This window comes from Podarcis muralis, chromosome 8 (assembly GCF_964188315.1).
Source record: "Podarcis muralis chromosome 8, rPodMur119.hap1.1, whole genome shotgun sequence".
Lineage (NCBI taxonomy): Eukaryota > Metazoa > Chordata > Lepidosauria > Squamata > Lacertidae > Podarcis > Podarcis muralis.
The window spans coordinates 81,090,833-81,105,939 of NC_135662.1; the positions used below are offsets into that span (position 1 = coordinate 81,090,833).

Genomic DNA, 15,107 nt, shown 5'->3' on the forward strand with positions numbered 1-15,107 from the left:
CAACAACTATTGTTGCTGAAAGGCCATGTGCAGTACAATAATAGTCTTGAACATGCAAATAATTTGAGGATTACTTAGCAAGGTTTAAGGAAAACCACATGGTTCTGACAGCCACAATTATAAAATAATGTGCTACCGAGTTTTTAAAACAGAAGTCACATTTTTAAAAGCAGTTTACAAGGCTTAGTGAACGGAACACAGAAACTTGCAGCCATAGATCACTTTTTAGGCAAGATACCTGAATAGGCATCTCACCATTGTTGCATTACAGACAAATATATTTCCCCCTGACAATTCCAGGTTAGGTGAATTTTTTACACAGTAAAAAATAGAACTAAAAATGGAGCATATCCCATTACTTACTTTGCTGATAAAATACTTTGAAAACGTCACTTTGAGCTCTTGTATTTATGGCACTAAGTGTACTTTCAGGCACCAAATTACTACATTTTTCCTGCTTTGAGATACAGGATGTTGACTTAGCTATTTATTTATTTTTCTTTTTTTTAAAGGAAAAATAAATCAGTTTACCTACAATAGGACTGCATCTATCAATCCAGAATGGCTTTGAAATCTTCATATAGTGGTGGTTCTGTCACTTCCTTCAGGAGCTGTACAGAAGCTTCTGGAATTTGCCGGAGCAACCGTATTTCACCTGAAAAGATGGATGCTAAAATCAATCGCTGCTCCGATAGACAAATCATTCTGAACAGGGTTATTGGGTGGTCCGCAGGCTGTCTTTTAAAACGAGGGCGGCCATTTTTTGCCAATGCAATGCCTCTGGGCTGCATGGTACATTGGCACACCCCATCCCTGCACTCCCAAGGACATTTTGAAACTGCACGTGATGGGGAGCAGGCTTCTTAGCTGCTTCAAGCACACCCCCTCCTCCTGTGGTTTCCAGTATTTGGAAGGAATGCTGCCTCCTAGAGTGGAGGGAGAGCAATAGTCATAACGGCTAGTCCTCCCCCAATGAATCTGTCTAATCCCCTTTTAAAGCTAACCAACTTGGAGACCATCACTGCCTCCTGGGGGAGAAAGTTTCGTACTCTGACCATAAACTGGCCCATCTCTAATATATATAAAAAGGAATTATATGGCTCAAACCTGCAACAAGGCTCTTTAAAAATAGTTCAATGCCCTCAAGAATCTCAAATACATATAACAGATTAGCTTTTATTGCTAGCACTATGCCAGTGACTATACAGATAAGATGCCCCAATCAGAGCAGTATCAGCTTGACATCATAAAATCCACATATCTTTAAGGCACTATAGTTGTATCTATAAATATTTCAAATGACTTAGAAGACATTAGGCTTCTTCAGAAAACTTGCAACTTAGTGCATTCAGCTTCACATTTTAATTTTATTTTTTAAAAGGGGATGGGCATTTGGGGGGTGGGGGTTGTGAAAGACTTTGGCAGTCCCACTCGCCGTTGAACCCAATGTGTTTTGACTATACACAATTTATGCGCTATCCCCTGAACATAATGCCCGCCTAAGTTGAGAGTCACCCGTTCTAGCATTTTCCTACCCATCGATATCCTAATTTCTCAAAAGCATCCGTAGTTATTTCCTACTCCCACCCCCGCATTGTCAAGAATAATGATAACAGAAACTAAATTAAAGAGTCACTTCAAGAATAAACTTAACAGTTTTTAGTTGGAAAGGAAAATTAAGAGACATGAACAGCATTTGCATGTCTTGGCATGAAGCGGAGAGGTACTTACATTGTTGGAGTGGTACAAGAAGACATTTGTAAATAACTCTGTGATTTCCTAATTTCACACTGAAGGCACGATAGCAGAGCCATTGCACAGCTTTGTATGTAAGTGGTGCTGAACCACCAGCAGGCGAAAAAGGTATATCTAGGTGTAAAGCAAGCAAGAAAGACTTGAGCTTATTTAATGAAAAGATTTTATATTCTTTTTTTAATAATCAATTTTATTAAAAGTTTTCAACATATAATACAACAAAAACAAGCAGATTTAATATCTTAAAAAAACAATAAAAAGAGTAAGAAAAAAAGAATAAAAAAGAGTGAAGGAAAAAGAAAACCAAACCAAACACACACACAAATTATTCTGTTAACCTTCTATTTTAATCTTCAAAACTGATACCTGCCTCTGGTAGACAATGTCAATGTCTACCTGATCGTTGCCATCCGCTCAGTGCCCATCTTGTTCCTGAGCCTTCCCAGCTCTCCCCAGGGGTAGATTCCACCTTTCTCAGCCTCACACCTTAAGAAAAACTAATCTGTCTCTCACAGATCCCTTCCTCTTCAACATCTCCTTGTCCGCTCTACCACCCTCAAAAAGTAACTTAAATTTGAGGAAGACTTAATTGCAGCTATAATTGCCTAGATTCAATTGCTACCATCGTCGGTTAAAAGGACTGAGTAAAAGAGGCGCTAGGCAATTAAAATGTGTGTGTGAGGAAAAAGCACGTCATTCTTTCATCCAAACTACAAGAAAGAAGATTCCACCTAAACATTAGGAAGAACTTCCTGACAGTAAGAGCTGTTCGACAGTGGAATTTGCTGCCAAGGAGTGTGGTGGAGTCTCCTTCTTTGGAGGTCTTTAAGCAGAGGCTTGACAACCATATGTCAGGAGTGCTCTGATGGTGTTTCCTGCTTGGCAGGGGGTTGGACTCGATGGCCCTTGTGGTCTATTCCAACTCTATGATTCTATATCTGTCCTGGTGCCACCCAGATACTGTGGGGACTGTCGCCCGCATTGACCCTGGCCATTGGCCACAATGGCTGGGGTTCATGGGACTTGCAGTCCAACAGTACCTGGAGGACACAGGCTGCGCAAAGGAAGTGGGGCAGCAAATGAGGCTCCTCCCTGCAGCCCAACCAAAACAGCAGCTTGTGAAAACAGGATGAAAGCGTTCAACTGGTCCGCCTTCAATGTCACACTTCTTGTGGGATGCAACATCACTGTTGCAGTCAAGTATAACATTTCCTGTTTGCCTAGAGTGGACATGCAGGGGAATGTTGCTCCAGCCAGAACTTGCTGTCTTGCCTGGTCTGGAGCATCCTCCTCCTGCTTGTGACTAGGTAGATGGGTGTGACCCTGGCAGACCCTACAAAAGAGGCAGTCATGCAGCCATCTTCCCTTCTCTCTCTTGATGCTCTTTTGCTGTCTGCTGGATCTCAGCCAGCAGCACATGGGCTCATTCCCCATGTGCGATGAGCTCACACTTTCTTCTGTAGCTACAAGCTAAAGCCTGCCTTCAGGGATCCAACTGTGAACTGAAGGTAAGTAAACTTCTTCTTATTCTTAAAAGAAGACTATTGTGTCATTATTGTTTTTAAGAGGGAATTAAAGGGGAATTTACCAGCAAAATCCAATCTGGACAAGAAAAGACTAAAATTGCATAACAAGAGATTCTAACGAATCCACCAACTAGCTTCCTGTGATATACAGGTAATGTGCTCTGCCACTAACTCACTAGCCTGAGGAAGGATAATATTTAATCAATATATCCTCTCCTACTATCCACAGCATTCCCAATTTTCTCCTATTACATTCGGCCCCCTGTGGCTATTTAGAGAGGGGTTTAAAAAAGAGAGAGAGAAGGATGCAACGTTCAGTGAGATGTCTAGTTTGGTCCTAAGCAAGAAACGTTAAGTCAGAAGAACGACTCCCAGTAAGTAACTGTTCCCCAAGGGCTGCGGTTTTAGTACATTTATTTCACCTACCTGCATTTTTGGCTTTTAGTAGAGAGAAGCAACATGAGGCAGTGTCAGAGATTATCGCCAGGAAGAAACTGGGATTATTTCTAACTTGTTGGTTAAAAGGAAGTAGGAGGGCACACGCATGAAACCTGGAATTAAAAAAGGAGCAGCTTTCAGTGGTTTAAAACCCACTTAAATATGCACAGAATCTCAGCTCTGTGAAGAATTAAAATTCCACCCAATTCAGCAGTAAAAGGAGCCTGCGTTTTGTAAGCAGGCTCTGTAAAGAATGAAACCAGGCAGACGTTTGAGAAAAAATACAGTGACACCTTGTTCAGCCTTATACAGCATATTTGTTTCTTTTCAAGAGACCTCCCCATGGTCTGGGGGGCTGTGTACACACCATAAATTTAAAGCACAACCCCCCCCCCCGCAAGAATCCTGGGAACTGTAGTACTTTAGCCCTCACAGAGCTGCAATTCTCAGCACCCTTAACAGCACCCAGGATTCTTTGGGGAAAACCACGTACTTTAAATTTATAGTGTGCAGGCAGCCTGGAATCTCTGTCCCAGTCCTTGACAGCTGTTGCACGGAAGAGCAAAATGGCGCCGAGATTAAAAACCTAACCTGGGTGGTTTCCAGTGACACCCAAGCCGTTCCCATTTGGCCTTGACCAAAGTGTATGTTCTGTGCGATAAGAATGTGTTTGCCAGGGGCAGGGGAAACCCTTGCAGGAGGAAAGATGCTTACAAAGCCATTAAAAGATAATCAGAACTTCAGAAAGTGAAGACAGGAAGTCTAACACACAAGGACAAGGCTGAAAGGGAACAGGTCAAAGTCCTGGCAGAGTTCAGCTAGACATAATGTTCCAGAATTGTTTTTTTAAAATGTTAATGAATTACATGCCGAAGAGGCAGAGGAATCGGGGAACAAAGGCACAAATGTTGAGCAAGTGCAGCTACACACCCTTCGCTTTTGTTTCAATTTAAGTGAATTTACATCAGATGCTGATCTTCTGTATTACAGTGGTACCTTGGTTCTCAAACCTAATCCGTTCCAGAAGTCTGTTCCAAAATCAAGGCGTGCTTCCCCATAGAGAGTAATGCAAAATGGATTAATCCATTCCAGACTTCTAAAAACAACCCCTAGAACAGCAATTTAACATGAATTTTACTATCTAACAAGACCATTGATCCATAAAATGAAAGGAATAAACAATGTGCTGTAAGGTAAAGGTAAAGGTACCCCTGCCCGTATGGGCCAGTCTTGACAGACTCTAGGGTTGTGCGCTCATCTCACTCTATAGGCCGGGAGCCAGCGCTGTCCGCAGACACTTCCGGGTCACGTGGCCAGCGTGACAAAGCTGCATCTGGCGAGCCAGCGCAGCACACGGAAACGCCGTTTACCTTCCCGCTAGTAAGCGGTCCCTATTTATCTACTTGCACCCGGGGGTGCTTTCGAACTGCTAGGTTGGCAGGCGCTGGGACCGAGCAACGGGAGCGCACCCCGCCTCGGGGATTCGAACCGCCGACCATGCGATCGGCAAGTCCTAGGCACTGAGGTTTTACCCACAGCGCCACCCGCGTCCCCACAATGTGCTGTACTATAAAATAAATAAAACTAGTGTAGAAGATAAAAATATAAATAATTTTTTTTCTTACTTTCACTGATGATAGTCGTTGTTTGAATGGGGGGCTTTTATCCATTTCTGCAGTCACACAATCAATCAATCTTTCAATCAGTAGCTGAACTGGGTTCCACATAGTCATAAAAACAAATTAACCGAAAAAGTCTCCGAAACAAAAAAAACGTAAAATAGCAAAAACAAAAGCACCAAATATCACCTCAGAACGCTGCAATCGGAAATGGAAGGCTTTAATTAAATGCCCCCCCCTGCAAATTAGCAGCGCAATAGGAAACACGGAAACAGAAGGCTTGAATTACAATGGGGGGACGCAAATTAGCTGCGCAACAGTAAAAACAGAAGCTCACGACTCAAAACGGAGCATGTTTGGCTTCTGGAAAAAAGTTCAAAAACCGGAACACCCAGCATTTGGGTTCCAGGTTGTTCGTGAACTAAGCTGTTTGAAAACCGAGGTACCACTGTAGTTTTAATCACTGAGCATCATCATCAATAATTAGGATATACTGTGATTTTAAAGATAAGAGCTAAAGGCAAGTGGATTGTTTGGAGGAACTTAGAACTGCATCGGCACTGAAATTATAACACTACGTGAAAAACAGATGTTTTGCATTTCCTAGATCTATAGAACAGTCATCTGATGCTGAAACATTAAAACAGAGTCAAAAGTTCTGGGTGTTTTTAACATTGTGGTGGTGGGGAGATATATAAAAGCGGTTTAGAAACCCCAGCGCATGGGGACCTTTAAAATGACAAGTCACAGCACAACAAAAGGCAACAATGGCAGGTGAAACATTGCGTTTTCTTAACTCACAGCGCCTTCTAGTGGCATTGCATAGTATGAAGCTTTGAAAATTATCACACGTACCTATAGGCTTGCAGCAGAAGGATCTTGAAGATATTAATACAGACAGTCCTGAGGCTATTGATCTAAATTTAGAGAGCAGAAATAATTGGGGTGAGTAAAAAAAAAAGTCACTGTTTATGGCTTAATTTTAAAACTATGCATAAAAATTAAATGGATTGCAGTATTTCATGCAGAAATCCAAAGGAACAGGAATTGCACCAGTGTCTGAAGGCTCAGAGTACGCTGCACATTTGGAAATGTTCGGTCTGAAAGGCTTCTCCCATGCGTCACAACTGTCTTACCTGTAAATCTAAAAATAAACTGTGGCATTTCAGCTGCAGGACTACTAGCAGTTTATTTCTCATGCTGACACCGGCTTTGTTGCTCGAGTTGAAAGAGAGGCTCGACCTGATAGATGTGCAGGCGTAACTGCAATTGGGGAGCAAGGAGATGCAGGGGTGATAAAGGGAAGAAAAGGCAGAAGTTATGTAGCTTTCTGATGCAACCAGGTTAGATTTCTCCTACTACAGGGATGGTCTGAAGTCGGCCTGCTTAATTTCTCTTTTTGTTGACTGCTATACAGTCTCAGGGACGCGGGTGGCGCTGTGGGTTAAACCACAGAGCCTAGGACTTGCCGATCAGAAGGTCGGCGGTTCGAATCCCCGCGACGGGGTGAGCTCCCGTTGCTCGGTCCCTGCTCCTGCCAACCTAGCAGTTTGAAAGCACGCCAAAGTGCAAGTAGATAAATAGGTACCGCTCTGGTGGGAAGGTAAACGGCGTTTCTGTGCACTGCTCTGGTTCGCCAGAAGCGGCTTAGTCATACTGGCCACATGACCCAGAAGCTGTACGCCGGCTCCCTTGGCCAATAAAGCGAGATGAGCGCCGCAACCCCAGAGTCGGCCACGACTGGACCTAATGGTTAGGGGTCCTTTACCTATACAGTCTCAAGAGACATGCATTTCTGTTATGCAACATGCAAAGAAACATGGACGCCTTCTATTCTGTCAAGCCTTCAAAACTCCACAATCACAGGTCCTTTGGCGTGCCAAAAAAAAACAAAAACAAAAAAAGCAGCAGAATTTTAATGACATTACAGCATCTTATCTTTGTTTAAAATACTGCTGCTGGCTTGGAGTAAGAACACAAAAAGTCACCTGCTTTACAAATGCACATTTACAAATGCATATCTAATGCTCTTTAAAAAATAAAACCACAAATCAGCAACCCAACTGGTATAATCAAAAGGGAAGTTTAACCACAAACAATGCATGCTTGCCAACTGAAGAAGCAATACTTCTAGCCAATACCCAATACTTCTAGCCCAACCAACTGGGCCTGGTAAGTTTGTCATTCAGGGTGGTGCAATTGAGGGTAAAAAATAATACGAGGCTGGAAACTTGTTGGAAGGTCACAAGAATGGATCCCAATTCTTTCATTACAGCCCCACCCACCCCACCCCACTGATCTCCACAACTTGTGTCCACCGGTCTAAGTGAAGTTAGCCCCCACTGGCTAGTCAACTAAAATACAGTGGTACCTCGCAAGACGAATGCCTCGCAAGACAAAAAACTCGCAAGACGAAAGGGTTTTTTGTTTTTTGAGCTGCTCCGCAAGACGATTTTCCCTATGGGCTTGCTTCGCAAGACGGAAACGTCTTGCAAGTTTGTTTCCTTTTTCTTAACACCGTTAACACAGTTGCGACTTGACTTCGAGGAGCAACTCATAGCACGCGGTGTGGTAGCCTTTTTTGAGGTTTTTAAAGACTTTGGTGATTTTTGAAGCTTTTCCAAAACTTTCCCGACACCGTGCTTCGCAAGACGAAAAAAATCGCAAGACGACAAAACTCGCGGAACGAATTAATTTCGTCTTGCGAGGCACCACTGTAATTTAATCAACAGTAATTGATTAGTCTACACTGATTACAGTATGCTGTCCTAACATGGTAGTAAATATTCTTCTCATTTACCTGGAGTAATCACAATAAACTTCAAGGGTCTGTGTATCAATTAACAATCCACACCATGGGATTACAGTGCGAGCTGGTAATTGTTTGAACGCTGAACATCCCGGGATATCTTTATCAACTGGAAAATTCACTACTGTCTTTCCTGGGTTTATAACAAAGCCATATTCTGGAACGCCCATGGCCAGAGTCCTAAATTAATGAAAACATGTGGTTTAGAAATCTTATTTACACAGTTGCATTTTTACACTGTCTCCCGCAGTCTTGCTTTTGTTCTATGACAGAACAAGGCTGGGGTTTTTTAACAGCAAAAATAAGCTGTAAATAATTTTAAGTGGATTATTAAGATTGCCCTCTTGCAAGCCTCATTACAATTGTTCATTTTAAGTAGGGCTGTATGCCAAAGTATTAGAACTTCCGGACCTATTTCCCTATGCTTTATAAATGATGCCAGTTCATAGGCATGGAGAGAAGGAAGGAGTTCTCAGGGCAAGACCCATATTCAGAAGCCGGGGAGGCAGCTGAGATGTCAACAGGCATGATGAACATAATTCAAGCAAGTCTTCACAAGCCTAAAATCACACGCACAAAGCCAAGGTTCTCTGGAAATGGAGAAATGAACACCACATTCACTACTTTATTCGCACCTTTGTAGAACAGGAGCATATACATACAAGATCAACTCATCACTAAGAATACGAAAGAGAAACAGCAGAACAAGGGCAGATTTCTTTCCATTCCTTTGTGCAAAGAAGGAGACTCAATTGATCAAACTTCCATACTTTAGACCATACCTTAAAAATGCCTTTGCTTCTGTCAAATGAGGCGTGGCAAGCAAAAAGTCATCTGTCAATCGCATCAGCACCCTGAAATGTGAATTTAAAAAACATGTTAAAACAGGCGTCGCCAAAATAAAAATTTACGTTGCGTTAAGTAGGAATGTTGCTTTTATTACCAATATTATTATGGAATCCATTTGGGGAAATGAGTTTGTGGCGTTCCAATTTATTTAAGAGCTGTTCGGCAGTGGAACAGGCTCCCACAAGAGGAATCTCATTTCAACAAGGGTTTTTAAGCAAAGGTTGGGTGGCCACCATGACCCTACAATTCTATGGTTCTTTGTATAAGCAGATCTGCTTATTAATTAGCCATTGGGCACAGAACAGGCACCTAGAAGAACATTTTATATTTTTATGAGCGCTTAAAGCAGGACAATGCAGGGGATGCTTGTCTCAACACACACACACTGGACCTCCTTTCCCATAAAGTTAATCTGAGGATGGATGGAGATAATGATTACTGATAATGAATGATGTGTACACTGCTTCTTGGCAATAGCATCAAAGCAGTTTGTGAAGCACCACATATATTACCAAAATGCAACTAAAAACGCTTAAATATAAATTCCAAATCATAAAATATAGAGTAAGAGCATACTTTTTTTTTTTAACACGAGGAGAAATCGGGGTACAGTTGTACCTTGGAAGTTGAACGGAGCCCGTTCCGGAAGTCAGTTCGGCTTCCAAAACGCTCGAAAACCAAATTGCGCCTTCTGATTGGCTGCAGGAAGCTACTGCAACCAACCAGAAGCCCCGTCCGACGTTCGGGTTCCAAAAGAACATTTGCAAACTGGAACAATCACTTCCAGGTTTGCGGCGTTCGGGAGCCAAAAGGTTTGAGTTCCAGGTACGACTGTAGTCCCACCCGGCAGTTTACTGAGGACTTGGTGGTGCTCATGTTTGACGTAAAATGAGTTCACGTTTCCTGTAATGGGTGAAAAACTTACACCACTGAGCAACCAAGTGTCAGGGGCTGGACTGAGGAGGAATGGTTCCCGCCCCCTTCTCCTTAACCTTCCTGAGAACAGGAGGACAGTATAGATTTAGAACAGTGGTTGGCAGAAGGACATAGTTCAGAGGCTGCAGAGGGGGAAAGCTGGGAAATATTGGGAGAGGAACAGCAGGAAGAAGCACCAGGGGAGAGACAGCTGACAAGTGTTTCTGGAGAGCCTTCCTGACCCCCCCCCCGGACTAGGCGGGCATTGAGGGTAGTAGAACAGAAAGCTCAGATCAGCTGGCGCTGGGATAACGTAGGATAAGGGAGACAGAGGGCGTTGGCCTTTACTCGGAGCAACACCATTTTCTAGAGAGAGACCTTTGTCTTTCGCTGTGATTACTGAATAAACTAATTGGTAAGATCTCTTCTGCCACCGTGGGAGAGATGTTGTTGTTGTTTAGTCATGTCCGACTCTTCATGACCCCATGGACCAGAGCACGCCAGGCACTCCTGTCTTCCACTGCCTCCCGCAGTTTGGTCAGACTCATGTTTGTAGCTTCGAGAACACTATCCAACCATCTCATCCTCTGTCGTCCCCTTCTCCTTGTACCCTCAATCTTTCCCAACATCAGGGTCTTTTCCAGGGAGTCTTCTCTTCTAATTATTTTTACTTTAGGTGGCTAAAGTATTGGAGCCTCAGCTTCATGATCTGTCCTTCCAGTGAGCACTCAGGGCTGATTTCCTTCAGAATAGATAGGTTTGATCTTCTTGCAGTCCATGGGACTCTCAAGAGTCTCCTCCAGCACCATAATTCAAAAGCATAGGAAGGGATAGGATTCCCCAAAGCCTGACACCAAGTCACTACAGGTCACAATCTTTGTGGACTGCTGGTCCAAGGAAATCTACGTCAGATTCCCAGACACTGCCAAAGAACTGCAGTTCCCCGTGTTGCTTGCTAGTTTATACACAAAACCCTGGCACAGACCGTTTCCACATTTCAACTTTACCCACTTGCTTCGTCAAGCCCTTTCCATCCTTGCTGGTCTTCCCTGGTAGAAGCTTGAACAACTGATGCACAATATCAATGAACCTTTTTTGAGAACACAGGAGGGAACAACTATTATATAGCAGGTAGCGGAATATTACCATACCCATCTCTCTGCACGCCACGCAGCAACTTGTCCTCCATGTCTCCATAGCAGAGGTTGCATAGCAGGGTTGACAAGATGCAGCCCTGGGGGATTCCACAGCGCTGGGCATAGTACCTAGCAAGTATCAGGGAACAAAAATTCGCCATCACAAATGCTGAAAGCTGACGGCAGGCATGAATGAGATGCTCGTTGCTGCCAGAACGTGGCCAGCCTACGCATGCAATTTGTTTTTTCTTCTAATGCAATTCTTAAAAAATGATGCAATACATTTTTAAATACAAGGGTAGACTCCATGATTCTTGGCTGGGGCCTCAGCCTACCTCATGACTTGCATCTTCCATCATCAGCTGACAATTCCCAGCATCTTACTCAGTGAGGTTACAGGGAACCAGGCAGAGGGCCTTCTTGGTGGTGGCACCCACCCTGTGGAACGCCCTCCCATCAGATGTCAAGGAAATAAACAACTATCTGACTTTTAGCAGACATCTGAAGGCAGCTCTGTTTAGGGAAGTTTTTTATGTTTGATTGTGTTTTAAATATTCTGTTGGGAGCCGCCCAGAGTGGCTGGGGGAAAATAATAAATTATTATTATTATTAAATACCAGGGCATTCTGCCTCAGGGGCCCACCAAACCCTGCAAACAAGGACACCCCTATGACACCCTCCCCACAAGCAACAGCAGGGCAGAGTCCCTGCTGCACCTCCGGGCTTGTAACTGAAATCACGTCTATTGGGACATTCTCCCTGGGCTCTGGAGAGGCTCTCCTTAAGAGCCAGGAGGACTCTCCAGGGTGCTCCCCCAATATACACGATTTTGGTTACAAGCCCGGAGGTGTAGAACAAAATCTCCACGTAAACTTGGGAGTTGCCTGTATTTCAGAAACCGAGTGGAGGCATGGGACGGAAGATCGCATTTGAAATATGGTCTCCCATGTTAAAACGAAACAAAACACACAGAGGGAACATTCTGGATTCTCTCTCTGTTAAGGTAAAGGTAAAGAACCCCTGACCCTTAGGTCCAGTTGTGGCCGACTCTGGGGTTGCGGCGCTCATCTCGCTTTATTGGCCGAGGGAGCCGGCGTACAGCTTCCGGGTCATGTGGCCAGCAGGACTAAGCTGCTTTTGACAAACCAGAGCAGCATATGGAAATGCCGTTTACCTTCCCACCGGAGTGGTACCTATTTATCTACTTGCACTTTGACGTGTTTCGAACTGCTAGGTTGGCAGGAGCAGGGACCGAGCAACGGGAGCTCACCCCATCGCGGGGATTCGAACCACCGACCTTCTGATCGGCAAGTCCTAGGCTCTGTGGTTTAACCCACAGCACCACCCGCGTCCCTCCCTCTCTCTGTTACTAGCTAGTAATTCTCAAGCCCCAGGACCCTTGTGGACTCCAGGAGAGAAATGACAACCAAAATGGCATTGCTCAAAGGGGTGTCCTCAGTCTGGATAGACTGGGCAGGACACATGCTTCGTGTGTTCGAGGTCCCCTGTTCCCAGAATCTTCTGTTAGGTGTCTCTCTGGCACTGGGACTAGGAAATCCCATGTCCAAAAGTCCTGCCAGTCACATAGTGCAGAACTAGACAGGTCCACAGATCAATGGTTCATCGCATACAGAAATGAAAAAGTATCCCGCACATTCTGAGGCTCATCTCAAAGTGCTGCCGGTCACTTCTGTACTTCTCAGCTGTATCGATTTACAATAAAAATACACTTTGCAGAATCTTATGAAATGCTACGTTAATCTGCATTCAACACGGCACTGAAATGAAAGCATTCAGAGAGGGAAGAAGGGGCATTCAGACAAGACTTTGATCTTTCCTCCTTGTCAGCTTTGATCACTTACGTAACTCTACCCTTCAAACACGCAGTCAGCGCTGTGTATCTTGGCGATAGCTTATTTGTCTAGCACATGCCGCCGGCACCCTCAGATATTCATCCAAGAGCTTTAGAATTTTCCAGCGAATTCCAAAATATTCGTGGCTCTTTTGTGCCCAAAGTCAATAGTTTTAGCAAAAATAACTTATCGGCCAAATGGCAAATCCATCATATGCTTCTACAAATACTTCACAGAATCCCTTGTGTCTGAGCAACATATTTGTTAGCCCGACAACAGTCTAACAGACTCAGCAGAGGTCTCCATAAAGGAAGGGATCTGAAAAGAGTCAGGGTCAGCCCTGAAAAAAACGGCTGCAGGTTAACAAAGCAAGCAGTTGTACTCATTTATTGAGAGCGAGCCATCCCCTGTACTGATGAGACGCTCTATTGAGGGCCACCTTGGAGCCACAGTAGTTCTTTGGACCCAACACAGACAATGTGTAGACCACCCGGGCTTGAGGAAAAGATATAAGGCCTGGAACTAGTTTTGAATGGCAACCGTCAACCCTGGAACATATGAAGTGATAAGAGGAGCAGGCCTGATAGTGTGAAGAGTGCTTAAAAACAACAACAACACGTCACTGGACGACTGTAGTCCACCTATAGAAGTCAGACTCTCACGAGAACAGGAAATACACAAAGGGAAAATGATCTTCTTGAACCCAAACTGGTCTTTGAAGAGACCAACGTCCACCTGATCAATGCAAAGAAACAGCCTACACGGCTTATCATAATTATGAAAGCAAGGGGAGTCAATTAATTTTGCTGAAAAGATTCTGGCAAACACTTGATTGTTCTTGCAAAATTAATGGATGCCGATTTGAATGAATGCAATTCCCCTTTGGGCACTCAGCTAAACCCATTCCATTAGCTTCTCCATTCTGAAAGCCTCCCATTATTATTTTTTAAGCTTTAAAAGAAATGGATACAGGCTAATGCTTAAGACTCCTCTGAAAGATTGGATTTGGAACAACATTCTTGATTCAGCTTCCAGAGGGATATTAATTATTTTGGCTGCAGCAAATTAAAGAATATTGTAGCAAATTTATTATGGCACAAGCTTCTGAAAAAGCCGACGAAAGCTTATGCTTTAAAATTTTTAAGTCTTTAAAGAACTACAAGACTCTTCGTTGTTTTATTCTGAATTCAGAAATTACCTCAGCCAACTGGCTGCATTCAGAAGCAATGCTGGCCAAAAACTATAATTTGGTAAAGTAGTCTGTGAACTCAGCTTAAAAACCATGGTAATAAACCAGGTAAATAAACAATGGTTTTAGGGTTGCGCCTGAAGCAGTCCTCACACTCCCCCCCCCCGCCAAGAAAACTAAAAATCAGGAAGATAAGGTCTGCTTTTGGTTTACCATTCATGGTTTGCTGGGGAGAAAAAATCATGAGCTGTGTGCCATCAGGCAAATACATTTTGGTACCTGAGAAGTTCATGTAACCAATGATAATAAAAGAGACTTTACCTCTTCTCAATTTTCAGAATGCTATGGTGGATCAACTGCAAGAAGAACTCGTAGAGGCTGGATTTGTTTTCCCTCAAAGAGACACCCTGAAAGAAGAAAAAGCAAAAGTAGAAGTTTGAACTTTGTATGCTTTGGCTTATGATATTTGGCCTAATATTAACATGTCAACACCTATGCCTGCTCTGAGGTCAGGTGTGCTTGTAAAGCATGCCCAGGGTAAACACCTAACAGCTAAATGCTAGTTGTAAAATGTTAAGAACAGAAGATTCAGTTGTAAAATGTTAAGCTTAGCAATGAAGGATTTCCCTCAAACAAGGATGTCTGTCAGCACCATCTACTGGCGGGAAGTGGCAAAGACATGCACTCAAACTGGGAAACTAAAGGGCTACCGTATTTTTCGCTCTATAACACGCACCTGACCATAACACGCACATCATTTTTAGAGGAGGAAAACAAGGGAAAAAACATTCTGAATGAAACAGTGGATGTATCATTTTTGTGCTTCATGCTGTGGCCACAGACATGTGATCTGATGGTGAATTTGGGGTGACCCAATGCAAAAATCCTGAGAATTCCTGTGGATCCATGCTTTGTAACCACGTTTTTGCACCATTGCAGCCCCAGGCAACAGTGGGTGCGTGATTTTTTGGGTGCAGGCTGTAGCCATGGACATGCTATGTGATCTGATGGTGAATTT

At 43.6% G+C, this 15,107-nt stretch overlaps 1 protein-coding gene across 9 annotated transcripts in view; it reads right to left on the bottom strand.

The window, feature by feature from the left end:
• TERT (telomerase reverse transcriptase) overlaps window positions 1-15,107 on the bottom strand; it is a 65,339-nt gene that overhangs the window by 35,333 nt on the left and 14,899 nt on the right. For 3 of the 9 annotated variants that reach the window (XM_077933399.1, XM_077933396.1, XM_077933394.1), the window contains exons 8-16: window positions 14,411-14,496; window positions 11,063-11,176; window positions 8,930-9,001; window positions 8,139-8,327; window positions 6,475-6,601; window positions 6,194-6,255; window positions 3,708-3,832; window positions 1,732-1,869; window positions 532-655 (exon numbers count right to left, since the gene is read on the bottom strand). In XM_077933399.1, the coding sequence (XP_077789525.1) occupies window positions 552-655; window positions 1,732-1,869; window positions 3,708-3,832; window positions 6,194-6,255; window positions 6,475-6,601; window positions 8,139-8,327; window positions 8,930-9,001; window positions 11,063-11,176; window positions 14,411-14,496 (1,017 nt within the window). In that variant the 3' untranslated portion in view covers window positions 532-551. Of the gene's footprint in view, window positions 1-531; window positions 656-1,071; window positions 1,870-3,707; window positions 3,833-6,193; window positions 6,256-6,474; window positions 6,602-7,018; window positions 7,301-8,138; window positions 8,328-8,929; window positions 9,002-11,062; window positions 11,177-14,410; window positions 14,497-15,107 lie in introns of those variants that run through there. The other 6 variants (XM_077933397.1, XM_077933395.1, XM_077933401.1 and 3 more) reach the window with 4 other exon arrangements.